Source organism: Zingiber officinale, chromosome 3B (genome assembly GCF_018446385.1).
Source record: "Zingiber officinale cultivar Zhangliang chromosome 3B, Zo_v1.1, whole genome shotgun sequence".
Taxonomy (NCBI): domain Eukaryota; kingdom Viridiplantae; phylum Streptophyta; class Magnoliopsida; order Zingiberales; family Zingiberaceae; genus Zingiber; species Zingiber officinale.
This window is the reverse complement of record NC_055991.1, coordinates 48,226,184-48,247,306: the sequence shown is the minus strand read 5'-3', so window position 1 is coordinate 48,247,306 and position 21,123 is coordinate 48,226,184. Positions and strand designations below refer to the sequence as shown.

At 38.6% G+C, this 21,123-nt stretch overlaps 1 protein-coding gene across 1 annotated transcript; it reads right to left on the bottom strand.

Annotated features, from left to right (window-relative positions):
• Positions 1 to 4,373: 4,373 nt before the first annotated feature.
• On the bottom strand, positions 4,374 to 20,408 carry LOC122054868 (cell division cycle protein 48 homolog). The gene is made up of 7 exons (XM_042616293.1): positions 20,370 to 20,408; positions 20,199 to 20,249; positions 19,937 to 20,107; positions 19,179 to 19,254; positions 4,982 to 5,748; positions 4,655 to 4,892; positions 4,374 to 4,381 (listed from the first exon to the last, which is right to left on the bottom strand). The coding sequence occupies exons 1-7, from the start codon at positions 20,406 to 20,408 to the stop codon at positions 4,374 to 4,376; spliced, it is 1,350 nt and encodes a 449-aa protein (XP_042472227.1).
• Positions 20,409 to 21,123: the final 715 nt, after the last annotated feature.

Sequence of the window (21,123 nt, the reverse complement as noted above, 5' to 3'; positions counted from 1 at the left end):
TCCCCGAATTGAGTAAATGAACTAGTCGGACATGTGGTGTTGAGTAGAATAAACAGACCAGACATTTATAACTTTGAGATATTATAATCCACTTGACCTACTTGTTAATTTCTATAAAGTTGAAGATAGTTTGCACTCTAAGGTCATTCGAGATTCCTCCCATCTACATCTTGGAGGTAATAAGAGCATGAGATGAGTTTTAGCACCACTTTGTATGACCCTCCCCATTGTGGCTCCGGTTTGGTAACATCTTCGACTAGCTTAATATGTTTCTAAACTAAGTCACCCACCTGAAAGAATCTGGGAATGACCCTTTTATTGTAATTCTACCTCATTCTTTAATGATATAATATAAGCTGAGCAGTCGCTTTGTCTCTTATCTCGTCGATTAAGTAAAGCTCCATAAGACGTCTATTAGGATGTATACTAAAAGCCTAGCTTTTTGTATGAACATTTATATTTTGAAATGAGAATCACTCTGGTCAAATGTTGCATGTTAATGCAGTTGTCCATTTAATTTATATTGTAGATAACATGGTGTGTGGTGCCACACAAAAGATCATGTTATCAGTTCCTTATAAATTATAAATAGTAGCTCACAACCAAGATGGATAGGGACAAACCATTGGAACGGTTGTAGTATAATTTGGAATTAGTTTATCTTGACTATATAATTACACTAGTACACTATGTGTGTATTATGCAGGACCATTTGAGATTGTTCTTTCTATATTAACGGCATAAAAGAACAAAACCTCTGTTATTATAGATGTGTGTACTCTTAATCCCGATATAATAACAAACAAATATATTTAGTATTTATTTCTTTAATTTATCAAAGGGTGAGATTTATTCAGTTAAATCAATAGGCCCGATAAGTTAGAAAATAATATTATTTATATGGTGTGTTGTTGATTATAAAAGAAAACCGTGTCCTAATAATCTAGGTTGATGATGTCCCCTTGAGGAGCTCATAAGGATTATCATGTAAACCCTGTAGGTGGACTTAGTCCGACATGATAATAAGGTTGAGTGGTACTACTCTTGGAGCTAGATGTTAATTAAGTGAGTTGTCAGTAACTCATTTAATTAACGAACATACGATATCTTAAACATAGGGAGACTAACGCACTCATGATAAGTAGGAGCCCATATTATAATATGGGATTGGTGTCGTAGTTCAATAATAACTCTTTAGTGGTATATGTTATTATTGATGAACTTGAGTTGGGTGTTCGGGTCGAACACAGGAAGCTCAAGTCCATTGGGAGGCCAAAACCAATTCCTCCTCTCGGTCCCTGTTGTAGCCTCTATAAAGACTCGCATTCACCCATTTTGGTTTTGCTTCCTACCCACGAAAGGGGTCGGCCACATCCTTGCTTGGTGCCCAAGCAAGGGGTCGGCCAAGCCTTGCTTCCTACCCAAGAAAGGGGCCGGCCAAGCCTTGCTTGGTTCCCAAGCAAGGGGTCGGCCAACCCAAAAGAAAAGAAAAAGAAAAGAAAAAAAAAGGGGGAGATTTTTTCTCAACAAAATTAGAGATTTTTCTAAAAAGAATTACGTTGATTCTTTCTTATAAATTTTCTAAAAAGAATTATATTAATTCTTTCCTAAGAAATTTTTCTAAAAAGAATTATGTAAATTCTTTCCTAGAGATTTTTCTATAAAGAATTATGTTGATTCTCTCTTAGAAATTTTCTAAAAAGTGTTATACTAATTCTTTCTTAAGAAATTTTTATAAAAAGAATTATATTAATTCTTTTCTAGAGATTTTTTCTAAACAAAAATCTATTACTTTTTCTCCTTTTTTATCTAGGGCAAAGGGTTATAAAAGGGGAGGAATTTGTGCCACAAAAATCAACAATTCAATTAAGAAGTGATAAGTTTTTCTCCACAATTAAAAATCCTCTCCTTTCCCTTAAGGCCGACGCCCCACTTCTTTTCTTCTTCCCTTTTCTTCCCTCTAGGGTTGGTTCCCCATCTTATCTTGCTGGTCGAAGCTTGGAGGAAAAGAAAACGAAGAGACAAAGCACCTTGGTGGCCGACGGTTTGGAGGAGAAGAAGAAGGAGGAGGCGTTCCTTTCTTTGCATCTTTTGGTGGTAGGCGGATTGGAAACAAAAGGGGTTCAGGTGTTTTTGTCTTGGTAGATCGTCGCCCACACGACATCTATGAAGAGGAGAGAAATACGATAGAAGATCAAGAGGTCTTTGTCTTGGATTTCGTGTTTTCATTTTTGTGCTTCGATTTGTGTTTTGTTCTTGTGCTTGATTGAGATCTCTGTAGTTAAACCTAAGGTTACTGTGAGAAGTTTAAATATTCAATTTCTTTGAAAGGCTTTTTCTAGGAAGTGGTGGATGATCCCCTAACCAAGAAGGCCTAGTGCCTCACCAACGACCTGGAAGCCAATCCTTGAAATAAATATTTAATCAACTTCTGTAATATGGTTTAACTTATGAAAAACACAAGGGTTGAACTTGGAGTAAAAATGTTAAGTTTTGTTTCCAATCCAAGTTTAACTTTGAAGAACGAACTTGGAGTAAAAATGTTAAGTTCCGTTTCCAATCCAAGTTTAACTTCTGAAGAGCACATGGGTTGCTAGGAAACGTTCTGTACTTGTACAAATTTTTATACAGGGGAAACAGAATGGTATTCCGAGTAGCACCCAACAAGTGGTATCAGAGCTAGTTTATGCCTCTGTGTATTTGGTTTTCAGTTAAATTATGCACTACTCATACATAAGTTTAGGTCGGATAATAGTAGGATGTGTTAGATAGATTAACTCTGTGGTTGCAGGCATCCTAGATCCAACTATTATTGCTTTTTGTGTGCTTGTGTGTGATTTGGACCCTCGGGCATGTCGAGGGCATTTTATGTGTGTTCATGATTGTAATTATTAAATACAGTAGGAGTTGTATTAGTTTTAGAATTTTACATTCTGTTCGATCTAGAATACGAGTGCATTCCCTTGTGGAATATAGGATCGATAAATCTAAAATTTTGTTTTTGTCGCGGATCATATCCTTGCAAGGTGTGGTGCTATTTGAGGACCAAAGGTGCAGCGGAAAAGGAAGCAAGATAGACATGACAACATAACCCGTTGGCAGCGGCTAGGGTCAATGGCATACGGAGGACAGTTATGGATGAGGCCATAATAGTTGGAAAATTATTTTTTCATACTTATTGCCTTTATGTGCTGTGATGTGTATGCTTTTGTGTGCATGTGTGATATGTGTGCATGTTAAAATTCCTCGTTTAAATAACTAAGTGGGAGAGGGTTTATTTAAATAAATTCCACGATCTCTATTACTGGTTTGTAAGTAATGCATTCAAACTTGCGCGTTGTCTTTAAGTGTCTTCCTCCACATCAGATGAGTTTGTTTACAGATCACTAGATCTAACTTCCTCTATCGATAATTATAGGAAATTATTTAGTTTTGTGTGATCTCACTACAACAAAAATCCTCATAGACATTGGTTTTCCACCGGTGTCTATTACATTTTCGAGCGATGTTTATGAAGGCGATGTAAAAGGTCTACCATTTTAGACATCGGGTTAAAATCGGTGTTGTATCACTTAACGACACCGATTTTCGAATCGGTTATTAACCGGTGTAGTATCACTTAACGACACTGTTTCATCAACGGTATAAAGCCGATGTAATATTATATGTTAATAACACTAGTTTTGGCAGCGGTATATGACCGATGTAATTTAGTTAATGACACCAGTTTTACAGCGGTGGAAAATTGATGTAATATCAGTATTGTTTAACGACACAAATTCGATTTCCGAAACAGTGAAAAACCGACAGTATCCAAGAAAATACACAAATATTCATAAATTACACAAATATTCTTCTTGCAACAGTATCCATAAAATACACAAATATTCATAAATTACATAAATATTCTTCTTACAACAGTATCCATAAAATACACAAATATTCTTTTTACATCAAAAGCTAATAGATATTGTACACATCAAGGTAGAACATTGTGAGTCAAAAATCAAGCTGAGGCTACATTAAATTATGAGAATCAGAATCTGTTCAACTTGCTATACTGCTCCATTTTTCTTGCGCCTTTCATTTCCCTAATCTCACCACTTTTCACCTTCAAATGCCTAGTTTTCTGAGTTAAAACATCCACTGTTCTAATCTGTCAAACAAAAGTATCATTTGGTCTACTTAACTACAGCAAAAAACAAAAATAGAAGAAATATACATGCTGTAGAAGTCTTAGAATATCACCATCAGAAAGAAAAAATCACACTTGGTGGACATAAAACCTCAAATATATCCAGCAAACTACCTCTTGCAGTTCCCTCTTGACATTTTCCAGCCCACCAATATCATCACAGCTGACATTTGGTACTTTAACAACCTGATCAAAACCCAACAAACTATCAGCATATCTCAAGGTAGAAATAGAAGTGGTTTTTAGGCCATTCATCAACATATGACAATAAACACAAGTTACCAACCAGACACATGAGGCTATAGAATTTCTTGAGTTGAAAAAGGTAAGTTTAATTTAGAAAGAACACCAATGTCAAATTTCTCATTTTTCAATTCTTTCAGCAACAATTTATTTTTAAAATTCATGTAGATAATCATATTTAGAAGGAAAAAACTAACTGAAAATGATTACAATTACCAAGGCAAAGACTTATAGTTTCACGGAGGGCAGATGGGTTACTAAATCTCAAAGCAGTCTTAAAGTGTTCATTTGAAACAGACATAGAATTGAGAATCTCAGCATCAATTGATTCATCTTCTAGATCAATTATGTCCATCTTTTCACGGATACACTGGAGAGCAGCTTTAGTGCATAAAGCAGCAAGGTCAACCCCAACATAGCCATGAGTATCCTTAGCAATCCTTTCCAAATCAACCTGCATTGAATAAATCAAATTTCATAACTTGGACATTCACTACAAGATATCTATTAACAAGGTAACAGCAATTGGTAATGTTCACATGCATCATCAGATAGCTTCATGTTCTTAGTATGGATGTGAAGAACCTCCAATCGGCCAACCTCATCAGGAACACCAATGTCAATTTCTCTGTCAAACCTACCGAATCGTCTAAGAGCTGGATCGATAGTGTTTGGCATGTTCGTAGCCCCAATGACAATTACATGAGCACGAGACTTCAACCCATCCATCAGTGTCAACAGTTGAGACACTATGCGCCTTTCAACTTCCCCATGAGTTTTCTCTCTCTTAGAAGCAATGGAATCAATCTCATCAATGAAGATAATTGAGTGTGCATTTTTCTCTGCTTCCTTAAAAGCCTTCCTCAAATTACTCTCACTCTCATTGGCTAGCTTTGACATGATCTCTAGACCATTGATGCAAAAGAATAAAGCTCCTGTCTCATTTGCGACTCCTCTAGCTATTAATGTCTTACCTGAACCAGGTGGACCATACAACAAAATACCTTTTGGCGGCTTGACACCAATAGATTTAAATAGTTGAGGATGTCTTAGAGGAAGCTCTACTAGCTCCCTTATCTGAGCCATTTGTTTCCTAACTCCTCCAACATCATCATAACCTACCTCATCAAGCCTGTCCTCGTCTTCTCTTTTTACCGGCTCCCCCTCACAGAAAATCTCTGTATCAGGAGCAACAATGCAGTACTTTGCAGGATCAGTTTCTATAACCTTAAACTCAACACTCCTCATCCCACCCCTGACAAGGAAAAGATCGCCTTTTCTAACAAGACGATATGCTTCCAAAAAATAAGCTGCAAAAATGTTAAATTTTAAGTCAAAAGAACTAGAAAAGTAACAAAGAAAACAAATCACGAGTATCAGACAACTCCAGCCTCAATAAGTCTTGCTATAACAAGCTAGAATAAATCTTCATGTGGTTCCAGTAAATCAAAACCCTAACATAGAGTTGAAATGCACTGGTATGCATAAATTCATGAGATTACTTATGGAAGAAACGATTAGGAACTGATCAAGACTGAACCAAACAAGATAGATGTAGCTAACATAAGCCAAATGAGTGAAACCAGTCACTCATGCATAAACGAGACATGGAACTAGCATATGTTGAATCAAATTACAGGAACTATGATCCACTCCAATTAGAACCATCAATGTGAGCTCATGAAAACATTGAATATTTACAAGAGAAAAATACTGCTACAACATTTCAGCATTTACAAATAGAAAAGTGATTATTAAGAACATTTATAATCATAATAGATACATGAATCAAATAATTTATAGATGAAATAAAAAAAAAGATAAAAGCATAACTGATTGTCAGAAAGCTTCAAGCAATGATAGGTAGCTTGATTAGTTAGATTACAAAACCCAAACAACTATATAATAAATCCAGATTTGATCAAACCAGTAACTTAAATCAATAAATGAAAATGTAGAGGATGACTTAACAAAGGTTAAATAAGGGACCAGTCTGTGTAAATACTTTGCACGCATGCTAGAGAAATCAATCATTATAGTTATTGTTATTTAAAAACCAGCTGCACTTCATTAGTACTTAAATATTTTTTTTATTTACTCAAGAATTTAGTTTACTACATCATATATCCAGTATTAAGGGAAATTAAGAGTAGAACGTTTTTCTATAGAGAGAACACAATGCAGGCTCTATATGCTCCTGCTACATCTTATTCGAAACGTTAAGTTGCTCCAAGGTTCTTGTAGTGCTCCGAACATGGACTCTTAGCAAACTCTTCAATCACCGGATAATTGAAAAGAATCAAACAATTTGTTACCTTCGGTTAGTGATCATGTTGATAGTTTTTCAAGTAGCACAAGTAAACAAGGCATACTTACTTCAATGCTTGCAATAAGGATCTTCAGTGGTTCACAAGGTATCAGAAAGTTGAATTTACAGTTACAAATGAAGTAAAAGAATCATATTCAGCTGTCAAAAGATAACTAGGTCCATGCTCTTAGAGAGAACCATACAAAACAAAATGAAAGGTTTCTAACATAAAAAAAAAAAAGTGTTAGTCATGCCAAGACTGAGATCACTCATCTATCTATCATTTTAACCTAATAAATTAGCTACTTTGATTTTGCAAAGTCTCCCAATTGTGTAGGAACCTCAGTAGCTTTTATCCCAAGTTCAGAGAAGAATAATGTAACGACCACCCTTCTTACTACTACTACTACTCTCTAAGAGTGACCGTTACTTAACTACTAACTCTACTTAACCGGTATGATTAAATCCAAATGGAAACTCTACCGAAAAATTTTGGCAAAGTCTCCCCTGTACCGGTGACCTTAAACTGATATACAAATACTATATACACAGCCACAGGCGGCTGGAACAGATAACAAACTCTCACGCAGTTATATAAGTGTCAAAACCAAAAGAAAACAATACCACAAATCATCACACAAGAACACAATTCATCTACTATGTCCTAATCACATCAAAATAACATATACTGTCTCAAATACTTCTAACATAGCAAAAGAAAAAAAAACTAAAGGAAACTCCTTTCTAGTCCCAAGACTTCCATAGTCCTGGCATCACACATCATCCGCACCTCCTTGTCGTCTTCCTTTATCTGCAGTAAGAGGAAGTGCAGTCTATAAGCAAAATTTGCTTAGTAAGCGCTATCTAACTCACAAAAACACGAATATGCATGTATACAGAAAGAACTAGAAACTATATGCTCTAAAAGGAAGTAAAGCATAAACATAACTGCTCATGTCAAATTAATAGCAAAGAAAAGCTAAGGAATCTACTCATGTAATTCTAATAGCTAATCATGCTGCTCATCTAATAGGTAAACATGAAAAACTACTCATCTACTAGATAAACATGGTAGAATAGAGAACTAAACTTACAGATTTTTTAGAACTATATGAAACTTATTCCATTTGTTCTAAACTTATTCTTTAATACTTTATACTTATGTAAAACTTATTTTACTTGTTCAAAAACTTATACTTATAATACTTCAAAATAATAATCAACTTCTTCTTGGGCCCAGGCGTAGTACCATCTTATGCGCGTTCCCTTAATAGGTTGGGTAGCGAGCCACCAATCCTAAAAGAGCAGACCTCGGTCTACCAGGGCCAAGACCTCAGAATTGGATACCTGGATTTGTTTAACGACAACCTCGGAAGTCGGGTACTAGCCTCTTCTTAAAAGTAAAATACTTATAATCTTAATTACTTCTTCTTTAAATGCCTTGGCATTTTAATAGGCACCTTGTGTGCCAAAAATCCCTAAAGTCTTGACTTTGGGATCTACTTAAGGGCTTGGCCTTTTCTTTCTTTTCTTTATCTTTCTTATACTTTTCTTTATCTTTCTTATACTTTTCTTATAAAAGAACGTCTCTTACAAAACTGAAATGTTTAAACAAATTCTAACACTGAAATGCTTAAACAAAAATCTGTATACAAAGCTTAACATAAATCTGCATGCAAAGCTTAACAAAAATCCGAATATTAAGCTTATCTAAAATCTGCATACTAAGCTTAACAAAATCTGCATACTAAGCTTATATAAAATCTGCATACTAAACTTATCTAAAATCTACAAGCAATACTTATGAAAGTATGCTTATCATATAAGCTTAAACTAAATCTAAAACTTGTTGGAATTAAAACCTTAAATCTTGCCACAACAGAGATAAAAGAAAGAGAGCAAAGAATACATGCCACTAATAAATTTCTGCATACTTTTAATAAAATTCTACATGCTACTAATAAATTTCTCCAAATCCGAAACTGAACTACTTTACTATGAAGTAGGACCAAAATTAGCAAATTTGCTATGAAGTAGGACAACAACTGAGCAACTTTTGTTGTGGCGTTGGGCAATGAATTGGGGGAATGAACTAAAGGGGTTTAAGGAAGGTACAGAATGGTAGTCATGACTGAACTTGCTAACCTCTATAGTGTCAACACAAGTCATGAAAAAGATATATTGGCCTGATCAACGTTGAAGCTAAGCTACAATTTAATCCAGTCTTGATTCCTCAAAACTGGAAAAATAATCTATAGGCATGATTCTCTTCTCCTGGAATAAAAATAAGATCTGTACATCCTATCACTGTAATATAAAGGGTAAATTCAAGTCGAGTAAGTTCTACACAACATGTTAGATCCACAAAAATGCTTGATCTACCAAAAATGGCAGCATGCTTCAAGAGGAAACCTTCTTTACAGAATTCTTCAAAAACCAAAGAAAGAATTAACAAACAGGAATTAAAATCCCTAGCAGCAAGCTTCAAAAATCAACACAGCAGCAAACTTCAGAAATCATGAACACAAAGATCCGAAACCCCAATTCACAGCAACAAGGGCAGAAAATCTCGGAACTACTCTTACCGCAGGTGAGTGAGCAACTTACCTCGGTTTCTTGAACTCACAGCCGGAAGGAAGGACTCTAGGGTTTCGGAGACTTGCATGATTGTGGCCTCTCCCTCGTGCTCACAGTTTCCTTCTCGACGAGAGGAGCTCGACGATGCGAAGACTTCACGGAGAGGGATGCTTGCCGGCCGCCGGAGACACCGGCTGCTTGCTGCGTTTTCGCCCGAGAGAAGTTGTCGACGCCGTTGTGAGAGAAGAGGAAGGAGAGGTAAGAAATTAGGTCACGGGTAATCAAGCCCTAAGTTAAGTTCTCCTATTATAACTCAATATTCTGTTAACTTTTTTTAAAATAAGTTTGTTACCCTTTCCTAAATAGAACCGGCCGCTGGATCAGCTGGTCAACCGCTCCGCTTAATGTTAGTTAGAGCCCTAGAGCCAATCATTTGATGATTGTATGGACTCATGTATATATATTAAGGCATTTGGTTTTTGGTTATTAAGCTTATTTGTATTAGTGCCAGATAAAATAAGTATAGTAACGTCCTAGAGTAGAAAGGTTCTTACCTATATCAATCGATTGGTTGAATCGATAGTGAGATGATATAGGGAACACTACTCTAAATCATTCTAGTCGAGTATTAACATTCAGGGGCAATGTTAATACAATAAGACTAGCATGTAGGTCAGCTCAATGACTTGATCTCACAAGTCATGGATATAGAGATATCAAGCTGACACATGGGTATGCATTAGAGAATGTATACTGAATGACCCGCCATGAGAAAGTATCATGGATCGTTATATGAGTGTCATATACTTTCTCATGTGGCTATTAGTATAACTATTAGTCCTTTGACCTGAAGTCACCATGGATCCCTACATAAGGAATTATGTACTTTGGTTTCGTCAAACGTCACCCGTAAACAGGGTGGACTATAAAGGCGATTACTGGGTATGTAACAAATTATGCAGAGGGATGTGAGTGATGTAGATGGGATCTATCCCTCCCATATGACGGGAGCGACATCAATATTCTTGATAGAGTTAGACCACAAAGTGCATGGCCATGCCCAAATGAGTCAACATGAGATGTTGAGCTCATTTGATCGAGTGAGTCTACTTGGAGTTCAAGATTTAGATTGATTAGAGGATGACACGGTCTATGCCTCATATTGATCAATCTAGATGTCTAGGATAGAAGGACAATGTCACATATTTTGTGAGGAGTCACAATTGGTAGTCACAAGGTGATGTCGGATCTCGACATTCTTATAACTTGGGTAGTAATGATGTGTTGCTAGATACCGCTCATTACTTATGCTCCTAAATGGGTTTAGGGCATTGCCAACGTTGCAAGAACCTATAGGGTCACACACTAAGGACAATTAGATGGAGATTTGGTTCATATGATGAACCAAGAGGATTAGATTCATTTGATGAATCATATTGGATTAAGAGTAATCCGAATTGGGCTAATTGAGTTGGACTCAAGTTGATTCATGTATTCAATGAGTCTAATTTAGATTATGACTCATTAAATCAACTTAATTTAATGAATTAGATTCATTATATTAAGTTGGCTTGAATCATATGGTTGGATTAGATCAACCATGAGAGAGATTTGATCAAGTTTGACTTGATTTGAGAGGAAGAGAAAAAGTCATGTTTGACTTGACTTTTTGCCACATCAGTAGTGAGTTGGCAAGATGTGGACCAATAGGATTGCTCCACATCATCAATGTGTGCCACCTCATGGAGGTTACAAGCCTCCATAGCATTTAATGTGGCCGACCCACATTAAATGAGGAGGTTACACTTGTTGCCATGTCATTTAGTGAGGTGGCAAGATGTGGACCAATAGTGTTGATCCACATCATCCTAGAGTGCCACCTCATGTGGGTTACAACTCTTAATGGTCTCCACATTAATTGGAATTAATGTGGGGGTTACAACTCCTAGAGTGGCCGGCCACTTGATGGCTAAGGGGTTTTTTGAATTTCCTCTCATTGATTCATTCACTCTTCTTCTCCCTTGGGTGCTCTCTCTTCTCCTTCTCCCATTCCTTGGCCGAACACTCCATTGGTTCTAGCACACCTTGTGTTTTGGTCATCTCCTTCTACTTGTGTCCGTGTGGATACATATAGAGGTTGTCTACTTTGACAACTAGAGATCCGGTGACATCTTGGACAAGCGGGAACGCGAAGGGCTTCACTACAAGGGTAATGATCTTAACTTTAGTGTAGATCTAAAGTTTTTACAAACTCGTACAAGAAAAAGGTTTTTCGATAATTTTGTTTACGAATCTTTGCACGAGATCCATGGCTTTGGGTGACTCGGGGGTTTTCGCGACGCGGAAAAGCGGTTTTCGCGGCCCGAAGAACCCAACAGTGGTATCAGAGCCACGTGCAAAGACTTGTACGAGTTCGTTTGTATTTTTATGAAAAATATACCTTCTGTGATTTTCTGTAAAAAATGAGTTTTTAGAGTTTTTATGAGTATTTTTTTCCGTAGAATCGAAGCACAAGTGTCTCGGCACTTGTAGGCTTAGGCTACCGGAAAGTTTTCTTTTAAACGTCTTCGTTTTGCCCCAAATCCGTTTGGGACAGCGGGGTCGGGTGCCATTAGATCACAAAGGAGCAACTCACGATGGTTAGATCGTGGGTAGGGGCATTTCCCCTAACCCCGCAAGGGAATTTGCTTCGCGATTGCACCCGAAATCGCTAAAAACGAACCCGCCGGGAAGATTTTTCCGAAACGGCAATGTCTCGACCCAAATCATTTTGGGACAGCGGGTTTAGGCGCTGTTGGATCGCAAAGGAACCCTCGCGATGGTTAGATCGCGGGTAGGGGCGCTGCCCCTGGGCCCCGCAAGGGGATCCGTTCCGCGATTGCGCCCGAAACCGCTAAACGGGACCGCCGGGAAATTTTACTCATAAAAATTGTAAAAATTATTTTTAAAATTACAGAAAAATTATGAAAAATATATAATTTTGAATTATATATTAATTTGTGATAGTCATGGCCCAAAATATCCAATAAGATTGGATTTGTGTTGTAATTCATAATACGGCCTGCGTGCCGTCATATGATTGTGTGTGTTGTATTTTTTTTTTTTTTCACGGCCTGCGCATCGTGCCTTTCTCTTATTCTAATTGTAAATTAGATTTAGACTCGAATGTAACTCGAGTTTCAAATTGTAATGTACAAATTGGAGCGGTGGAGGGTCCACACGAGACGGAGTTCCGAGGCGGGCACGAGCAACACAAGGTGGTCAAAGGGAGGAGCTTGGAGAAGTTGTTGACCCTAGGTTGACCATTCGATCTTCTCATTGGCTTGAGAAGATCGTAGTAGGGCCATGACTAAATCACAAATAGATTAATTAATTAATTGTTATGTATCTGATGCATGTTTAATAATTAATTAATTAATTAGTGCCTTAACGATTAGATTAGATCTAAGTCGTGCACATGATGCACCCTTGCGATTAGATTAGATCTAAGTCGTGCACAAGATGCATCCTTCTCGATTAGATTAGATCTAGATTGAACCAACTCTAAATGCCTAACCATGCCGTGATACCTATCACTACCTCGATCACATGTATTGTTGAATCTGCCAAAGCAGAGCAATACATATTATCTTGGTAGGGTACGGAGGGACAATCTTGGTCCTGCCTATCAACGCATGGGTGAATACAAACTCAATTAGATTGAGTATTCCTAGTTACTCGGTTGGATCGAGTCAACTATAGGCATTCTTCCAATAGTTGGAAAGGTAGGACAAAATCACGTTTATATAAACTCTCGGGCGTATTAGCCAAAGCTAACTCGAGTTTTAATTTAAATGCGGATATTGATTCTATAAACAAGAGTTGCATAGAGATGTAATTGGTAATCGTTACCTACCGATCATACTAAGCCTTGGGCGTATTAGCCAAAGCTAACTCAAGGGTTAGTATGATGTGGATCTTGTCCCACAAGAATTATAGAATTCAGTGGGAGCATCATTTAATTAAAGGCCTAATTAAATGATTTTTAAAAAATATGATATTTATTTCTGTAAATTTTCTGTTGTAGATAACCATGACGTCGAATACGAACACTTTCTCTATGCGATCTGTCCTTAAGAAGGACAAGCTCAACGGAGCAAATTTCCTAGACTGGTACAGGAACCTGAGAATAGTTCTCACTCAGGAACGTAAACTGTACGTTCTGGAGCAGCCCATTCCGGAGGCTCCTCCTGCCACTGCCATGCGAGCTGACCGGGATGCTTACAAGAAGCATCAAGATGACGCATTAGATGTGTCCTGTCTAATGCTCGCAACCATGAACTCTGAGCTTCAGAAGCAACATGAGTTGATGGGTGCTTACGATATGGTTGCACATCTTCGTCAACTATATCAAGGACAAGCAGGGCACTGGAAGAGGAACTTCACAGGACACCTGGAAGATCTTAACAAGAAGAGAAATAAGATTTCTACTTCAGGTATAAATGTTATAGAAGTCAACCTCTCTATTTCTTCGTCGTGGGTATTAGATACCGGATGTGTTTCGCACATTTGTACTAATGTACAAGCACTGAGAAATAGCAGAGCATTGACAAAGGGCGAGATAGACCTACGAGTAGGCAATGGAGCACAGGTTGCTGCTGTTGCTGTAGGAACTTATCAGCTATATCTGCCCGCTGGGCTTATACTAGAGTTAGACGATTGTTGTTATGTGCCTGCATTGACTAAGAACATTATATCAGTTTCTTGTTTGGACAAGAAAGGATTCTCGTTTATAATAAAGAACAAATATTGTTCTGTCTATTTAAATGATATGTTCTATTGTAGTGCACCTCTGATGAACGGACTCTATATTCTAGACCTTGAGAGCTCTATCTATAACGTTAGTACTAAGAGGTTCAAATCGAACGATATGAACCACACCTATCTCTGGCACTGTCGCTTAGGTCATATAAATGACAAGCGCTTATCCCAGCTCCATAAGGATGGTTTGCTGGACTCATTTGATTTAGAATCATATGAGATATGCGAGTCATGCCTACGAGGAAAGATGACCAAGACTCCCTTTAGTGGGCGAGAGCGACTGATCTGTTAGGACTCATACATAGTGATGTATGTGGCCCTTTCAATGTCGCTGCTAGAGGCGGTTATAGGTACTTCATCACATTTACTGATGATTTCAGTAGATACGGTTATGTGTACTTGATGACACATAAGTCGGAATCCTTTGAAAAGTTCAAAGAATTCAAGAATGAAGTACAGAACCAGCTTGGCAAGAGTATTAAGATACTTCGATCAGATCGAGGTGGTGAATACATAAGCCATGAGTTTCGTGACTATTTAGCTGAGTGTGGGATTCTATCCCAACTCACTCCTCCTGGAACACCACAGTGGAATGGTGTATCCGAAAGGAGGAATCATACCTTATTAGATATGGTACGATCTATGATGAGTCACATAGATCTTCCGACATACCTTTGGGGCTATGCTCTAGACACGGCAGCTTTCATTCTCAACCGAGTTCCATCCAAGGCCGTGATAAAGACACCATATAGGATATGGACTGGGAGAGATGCCCAGGTGTCTTTCATGAGGATTTGGGGCTGTGAGGCTTACGTACAACGTCAAGTCTCAGACAAATTATGACTCAAATCCGACAAGTGCTATTTCATCGGATATCCCAAGGAAACTAAGGGATATTACTTCTACACTCCCAGTCAGCACAAGGTTGTTGTGGCAAAGACTGGAGTCTTTCTAGAAAGGGACTTTGTTTCTAGAAAGACTAGTGGGAGCATGTTCGATCTTGAAGAAGTTCAAGATGCGAACAATAGCACTGATGCCTCGATGGAAATTGAACTGCAACCACAAAGTGTTGTGGATGATGTTCCACAAGGAGTTGAGGAACAACAACCAGTTCAAGTAGACATACCTCTTCGCAGGTCTGATAGGGTACGTCGTCAACCTGAGAGATACTCTTTTCTCTTGTCTGACCATGATGACATTGTGCTCATAGAGGATGAGCCTACCACCTATCAAGAAGCTGTGATGAGACCAGATTCTGAGAAATGGCTAGAAGCCATGAGATCCGAGATGGAATCCATGTACACCAACCAAGTATGGACTATGGTTGATCCACCTAAAGGGGTAAAACCCATTGGGTGCAAGTGGGTCTTTAAGAGAAAGACTGACATGGATGGACTTATCTATAAGGGTCGCTTGGTAGCTAAAGGTTTCAAGCAGATTCATGGTATTGACTATGATGAAACCTTTTCTCCAGTGGCGATGTTTAAGTCCATTCGGATCATGCTTGCCATTGCAGTCTACCATGACTATGAGATATGGCAGATGGATGTCAAAACCGCGTTTCTGAATGGAAACCTACTCAAGAATGTGTACATGACACAACCTGAGGGTTTTGTAGATCCACAGCATACTAGTAGAGTATGCAAGCTGCATAGGTCCATTTATGGACTAAAGCAAGCTTCTCGAAGCTGGAATCTTCGATTCGATGATGCGATCAAACAGTTTGGTTTCATCAAGAACGAAGATGAGCCTTGTGTCTACAAGAAGGTTGTAGGGGACATAGTTGTTTTCCTCATATTGTATGTGGATGACATACTACTCATTGGGAAGGACATCCCTATGCTTCAGTCTGCCAAGACCTGGCTAGGGAGTTGCTTCTCAATGAAGGACTTAGGTGAGGCATCCCGCATTCTTGGGATACAGATCTATAGAGATAGATCTAAGAGATTGATTGGCCTAAGTCAGAGTACATACATTGACAAGGTACTCCTTCGGTTTGCCATGCAGAATTCCAAGAAGGGATTTCTGCCGATGTCATATGGCGTGAGTCTTTCGAAGACTCAAGGTCCCTCTTCTAGAGAGGAGAGAGATCGCATGGATCAGATCCCTTATGCCTCAGCCATAGGATCGATCATGTACGCCATGCTATGTACTCGACCTGATGTCCCGTATGCTTTGAGCATGACGAGCAGATACCAGTCAGATCCAGGTGAAAGTCACTGGATAGCGGTCAAGAATATTCTTAAGTACTTACGAAGGACTAAAGAATATTTCTTGATATATGGAGGCAATGATGAGCTAACTGTAAAGGGTTATAGTGATGCCAGCTTCCAGACCGATCAGGATGATTAAAGATCACAGTCGAGGTTCGTGTTTTGCTTGAATGGTAGTGCTATGAGCTGGCAGAGTTCACAGCAATTCTACAACGTTTCCATCTCATTCGAGAGATTATCGATAGAGGAGATGTGAAGATTTGCAGAGTATCTACAGAGGCTAACAGCACAGAGGAAGCATGATGGTCACACTAGGTCATTAGGCCTTAGAGCCTATACTGATTGGCACTAGTGCTAGTGGGAGATTGTTAGTTAGAGCCCTAGAGCCAATCATTTGATGATTGTATGGACTCATGTATATATATTAAGGCATTTGGTTTTTGGTTATTATGCTTATTTGTATTAGTGCCAGATAAAATAAGTATAGTAACGTCCTAGAGTAGAAAGGTTCTTACCTATATCAATCGATTGGTTGAATCGATAGTGAGATGATATAGGGAACACTACTCTAAATCATTCCTAGTCGAGTATTAACATTCAGGGACAATGTTAATACAATAAGACAAGCATGTAGGTCAGCTCGATGACTTTATCTCACAAGTCATGGATATAGAGATATCAAGCTGACACGTGGGTATGCATTAGAGAATGTATACTGAATGACCCGCCATGAGAAAGTATCATGGATCGTTATATGAGTGTCATATACTTTCTCATGTGGCTATTAGTATGACTATTAGTCCTTTGACCTGAAGTCACCATGGATCCCTACATAAGGAGTTATGTACTTTGGTTTCGTCAAACGTCACCCGTAACAGGGTGGACTATAAAGGCGATTACTGGGTATGTAACAAATTATGCAGAGGGATGTGAGTGATGTAGATGGGATCTATCCCTCCCATATGACGGGAGCGACATCAATATTCTTGATAGAGTTAGACCACAAAGTGCATGGCCATGCCCAAATGAGTCAACATGAGATGTTGAGCTCATTTGATCGAGTGAGTCTACTTGGAGTTCAAGATTTAGATTGATTAGAGGATGACACGGTCTATGCCTCATATTGATCAATCTAGATGTCTAGGATAGAAGGACAATGTCACATATTTTGTGAGGAGTCACAATTGGTAGTCACAAGGTGATGTCGGATCTCGACATTCTTGTAACTTGGGTAGTAATGATGTGTTGCTAGATACCGCTCATTACTTATGCTCCTAAATGGGTTTAGGGCATTGCCAACGTTGCAAGAACCTATAGGGTCACACACTAAGGACAATTAGATGGAGATTTGGTTCATATGATGAACCAAGAGGATTAGATTCATTTGATGAATCATATTGGATTAAGAGTAATCCGAATTGGGCTAATTGAGTTGGACTCAAGTTGATTCATATATTCAATGAGTCTAATTTAGATTATGACTCATTAAATCAACTTAATTTAATGAATTAGATTCATTATATTAAGTTGGCTTGAATCATATGGTTGGATTAGATCAACCATGAGAGAGATTTGATCAAGTTTGACTTGATTTGAGAGGAAGAGAAAAAGTCATGTTTGACTTGACTTTTTGCCACATCACTAGTGAGTTGGCAAGATGTGGATCAATAGGATTGCTCCACATCATCAATGTGTGCCACCTCATGGAGGTTACAAGCCTCCATAGCATTTAATGTGGCCGACCCACATTAAATGAGGAGGTTACACTTGTTGCCATGTCATTTAGTGAGGTGGCAAGATGTGGACCAATAGTGTTGATCCACATCATCCTAGAGTGTCACCTCATGGGGGTTACAACTCTTAATGGTCTCCACATTAATTGGAATTAATGTGGGGGTTACACCTCCTAGAGTGGCCGGCCACTTGATGGCTAAGGGGTTTTTTGAATTTCCTCTCATTGATTCATTCACTCTTCTTCTCCCTTGGGTGCTCTCTCTTCTCCTTCTCCCATTCCTTGGCCGAACACTCCATTGGTGCTAGCACACCTTGTGTTTTGGTCATCTCCTTCTACTTGTGTCCGTGTGGATACATATCGAGGTTGTCTACTTTTACAACTAGAGATCCGGCGACATCTTGGACAAGCGAGAATGCGAAGGGCTTCGCTACAAGGGTAATGATCTTAACTTTAGTGTAGATCTAAAGTTTTTACAAACTCGTACAAGAAAAAGGTTTTTCGATAATTTTGTTTACGAATCTTTGCACGAGATCCATGGCTTTGGGTGACTCGGGGTTTCCGCGACGCGGAAAAGCGGTTTTCGCGGCCCGAAGAACCCAACACTTAAAACCCGGATTGAGCCGGAGATCGCCGGGTCGAGCCTCGGCTCGGCCATTTTCCGAAACCTTTTTATTAAAAGCTCCTAACTACTACTTAAATGTATTTTGTTCCATAATTGATTAAGAAAACATTTGTAGACCAGTTGGTTGGCCGAGTTCAGTTAAGACTCGAGTTAAGTCCGAGGTCCATGGTTCGAATCTTGACTTGGACATTTTTTTGTCAAAACTTCTTTCGTCTAGTAAAAATACCAAACGACCTCCAAAAATTACATAAAAATACTCTAAAAATTTCTAAAAATCTCTAGAATATTTCTAAAATATTTCTAAATATTTTTAACCACTATTAGAACTCCAAATGAGGAAATTTGGGTCGTTACAAATAATAAGACAGTAGCCCTACAGGAACCATTCAAAATGGGATTTCTGATTAAATCTCCCCATACACTTGCACTCCATATATCATCCAGTACAAGAAGCAAACTTTATGAAAGAAGAGGAACAATTCTACCTTCAACTTCTGCTCTACTATGAACACCATCATCATGTCCTCCTACACCTCTTAGTATTTGTTTGAGTAGCTCAATCTGAGAGTAATTTTTGGATACATGTAACCACACTCTTTTTGGGAACTGCTTTTTCACCATTTCATCATTAAATATTTTTTGTGCTAGAGTAGTCTTACTTATTCCACCCTTCCCAGAAATTCCCAACACACTATATATTTTTTTTGTTATGCTCTATCTCTGAAATTAACATTTGGCAGCATCTACAATTTGTGTCCCAAAAATGTCTGTTGCCACATGTGTTGAAGAGGTAGGAGATGGCATTTTTACTGTGTTATCTTGGAGGCCTTCATTTCTGTGCGCTTCATTTCTTCATAGCCCGCATGAATTTTTAAACAAAAATCATGTCTAGTACTGTTTTTCATTTTTCTTATTGACCTAAGCCTGGAAGAGCTTATAAGCTGAAGTATACAAGTTTGCTAATAGAAGGTAGCAAACATGAACAGGATCAATAAAAGAATGATGATAAGCAACTTCCTATCCATTTTATATGAAATATTGACAGGCATTGACACAGATTAAATCAAGTGGGAAGAAAAAGGTTTACAAAAGGATACAGGAACAGGACAAGAGAAATTGAACAAAAAGTGTAAATTTTGTCGAGGAATCAACACTAATTTCAGTATGTTTATTTTATTTATTGATGGAATTTAACCCAAATCCATCGCTAAGAATTGACACTAGATTTATCTTGTTCGCCAACATTCTTGAATTCTTCAACCTGTTTGAAATTAAGCCATGGCTTCACCCACACTTTGGCCTCGTACAGCTTCTTCTCCCCTCCCTCAACTGCCTCCACCGTCAAGTGATGCAGAGTTCCAGCGACAACCTGCTCCCTCGCCTTCACAACACGCGCAAACTCCAGAAGCACAGTCTGCACATCAACAGATCGAAAAACATTGGTCTGGAGAAAAAACCCCAATTTTGGGAGAGAAAAAAAACAGTAATTAGGAGGAGCGCGAGACCTGTTTCTTGTTGTGCTCGTCGACGGTGAAGCGAGCGACGATATAGGTTAACTTGTTAGATCAAAAAATGCAATTACCCTAAACATTCGATGCGATTGAGTATTTTGTGGTCTGGAAACCTCCTCCAACCAGCAGCCTTCGCGATCGTTCCTGCTCGACTCGACGAATCACCTGATCTCCTTCCTTCCTTCCTTCCTTGCATCCATCCATCCATCCATGGCGACTTCGATTCCCATCCACACTACACTCAACCCTCACCTTCTCTCTCGCAACACCACCTTCCTCCAGCAGGCCACCCCTCTGACCCACTCCGCTTTCACTTTCACCCCCTCCGCCAAGCTCGACCTCTCGGAGACCATGGGTGGCCGCGACCTCTGCAACGGCGAGCGAGGCATCCGCCACGAGCTCCAGCGGACCACCATGGTGTAACACCCGCCCCTTCTACTACCCTAAGGGAGGGATGGGGCTACTTACTTGAATCATACATACACACATATATATACATATGCATATGAAAATCATGGCAGCGAAAGTATATATGCATAAGAAAACTAACTACTGATCATGCTATCACAAAAGCATACTAATAAAACATGGCATGTGAGCTATAACATCATGTAACATAGTAAACGTGTCAACATGCTAGTGCACATAACTTGATTCCATATTTACTACTTGCAACATGATCATCTTACTAAAGCATAAAACATGAAACATAAGTTCACCTCAAGTATAAACCATCCAAAAGTATCTAATAGGAAAAATAGTTCATAGGCAAAACTTAGAGGATGAATAAGTCTTGAAATATAAACTAGATCTTCTTTCCACCATGCCACTTCCACACACATCTTTCGCCCTTCCTGCTGCTCCTCTTAGTGTAGCCATTCTTTACCCTTTTCTGCAGTACAAGGAAAACAAAAAACTA

Excerpts from the sequence above, each read along its gene's own strand:
- LOC122054868 (XM_042616293.1), bottom strand. The coding sequence starts at position 20,408 with ATGGATGGATGCAAGGAAGGAAGGAAGGAAGGAGATCAG. Across the intron at positions 19,255-19,936 it reads AGGTTGAAGAATTCAAGAAT|ATTGAGCTACTCAAACAAAT; the intron begins GTTGGCGAACAA and ends AATTACTCTCAG. Across the intron at positions 5,749-19,178 it reads TAGTAGAGCAGAAGTTGAAG|CTTATTTTTTGGAAGCATAT; the intron begins GTAGAATTGTTC and ends ACATTTTTGCAG.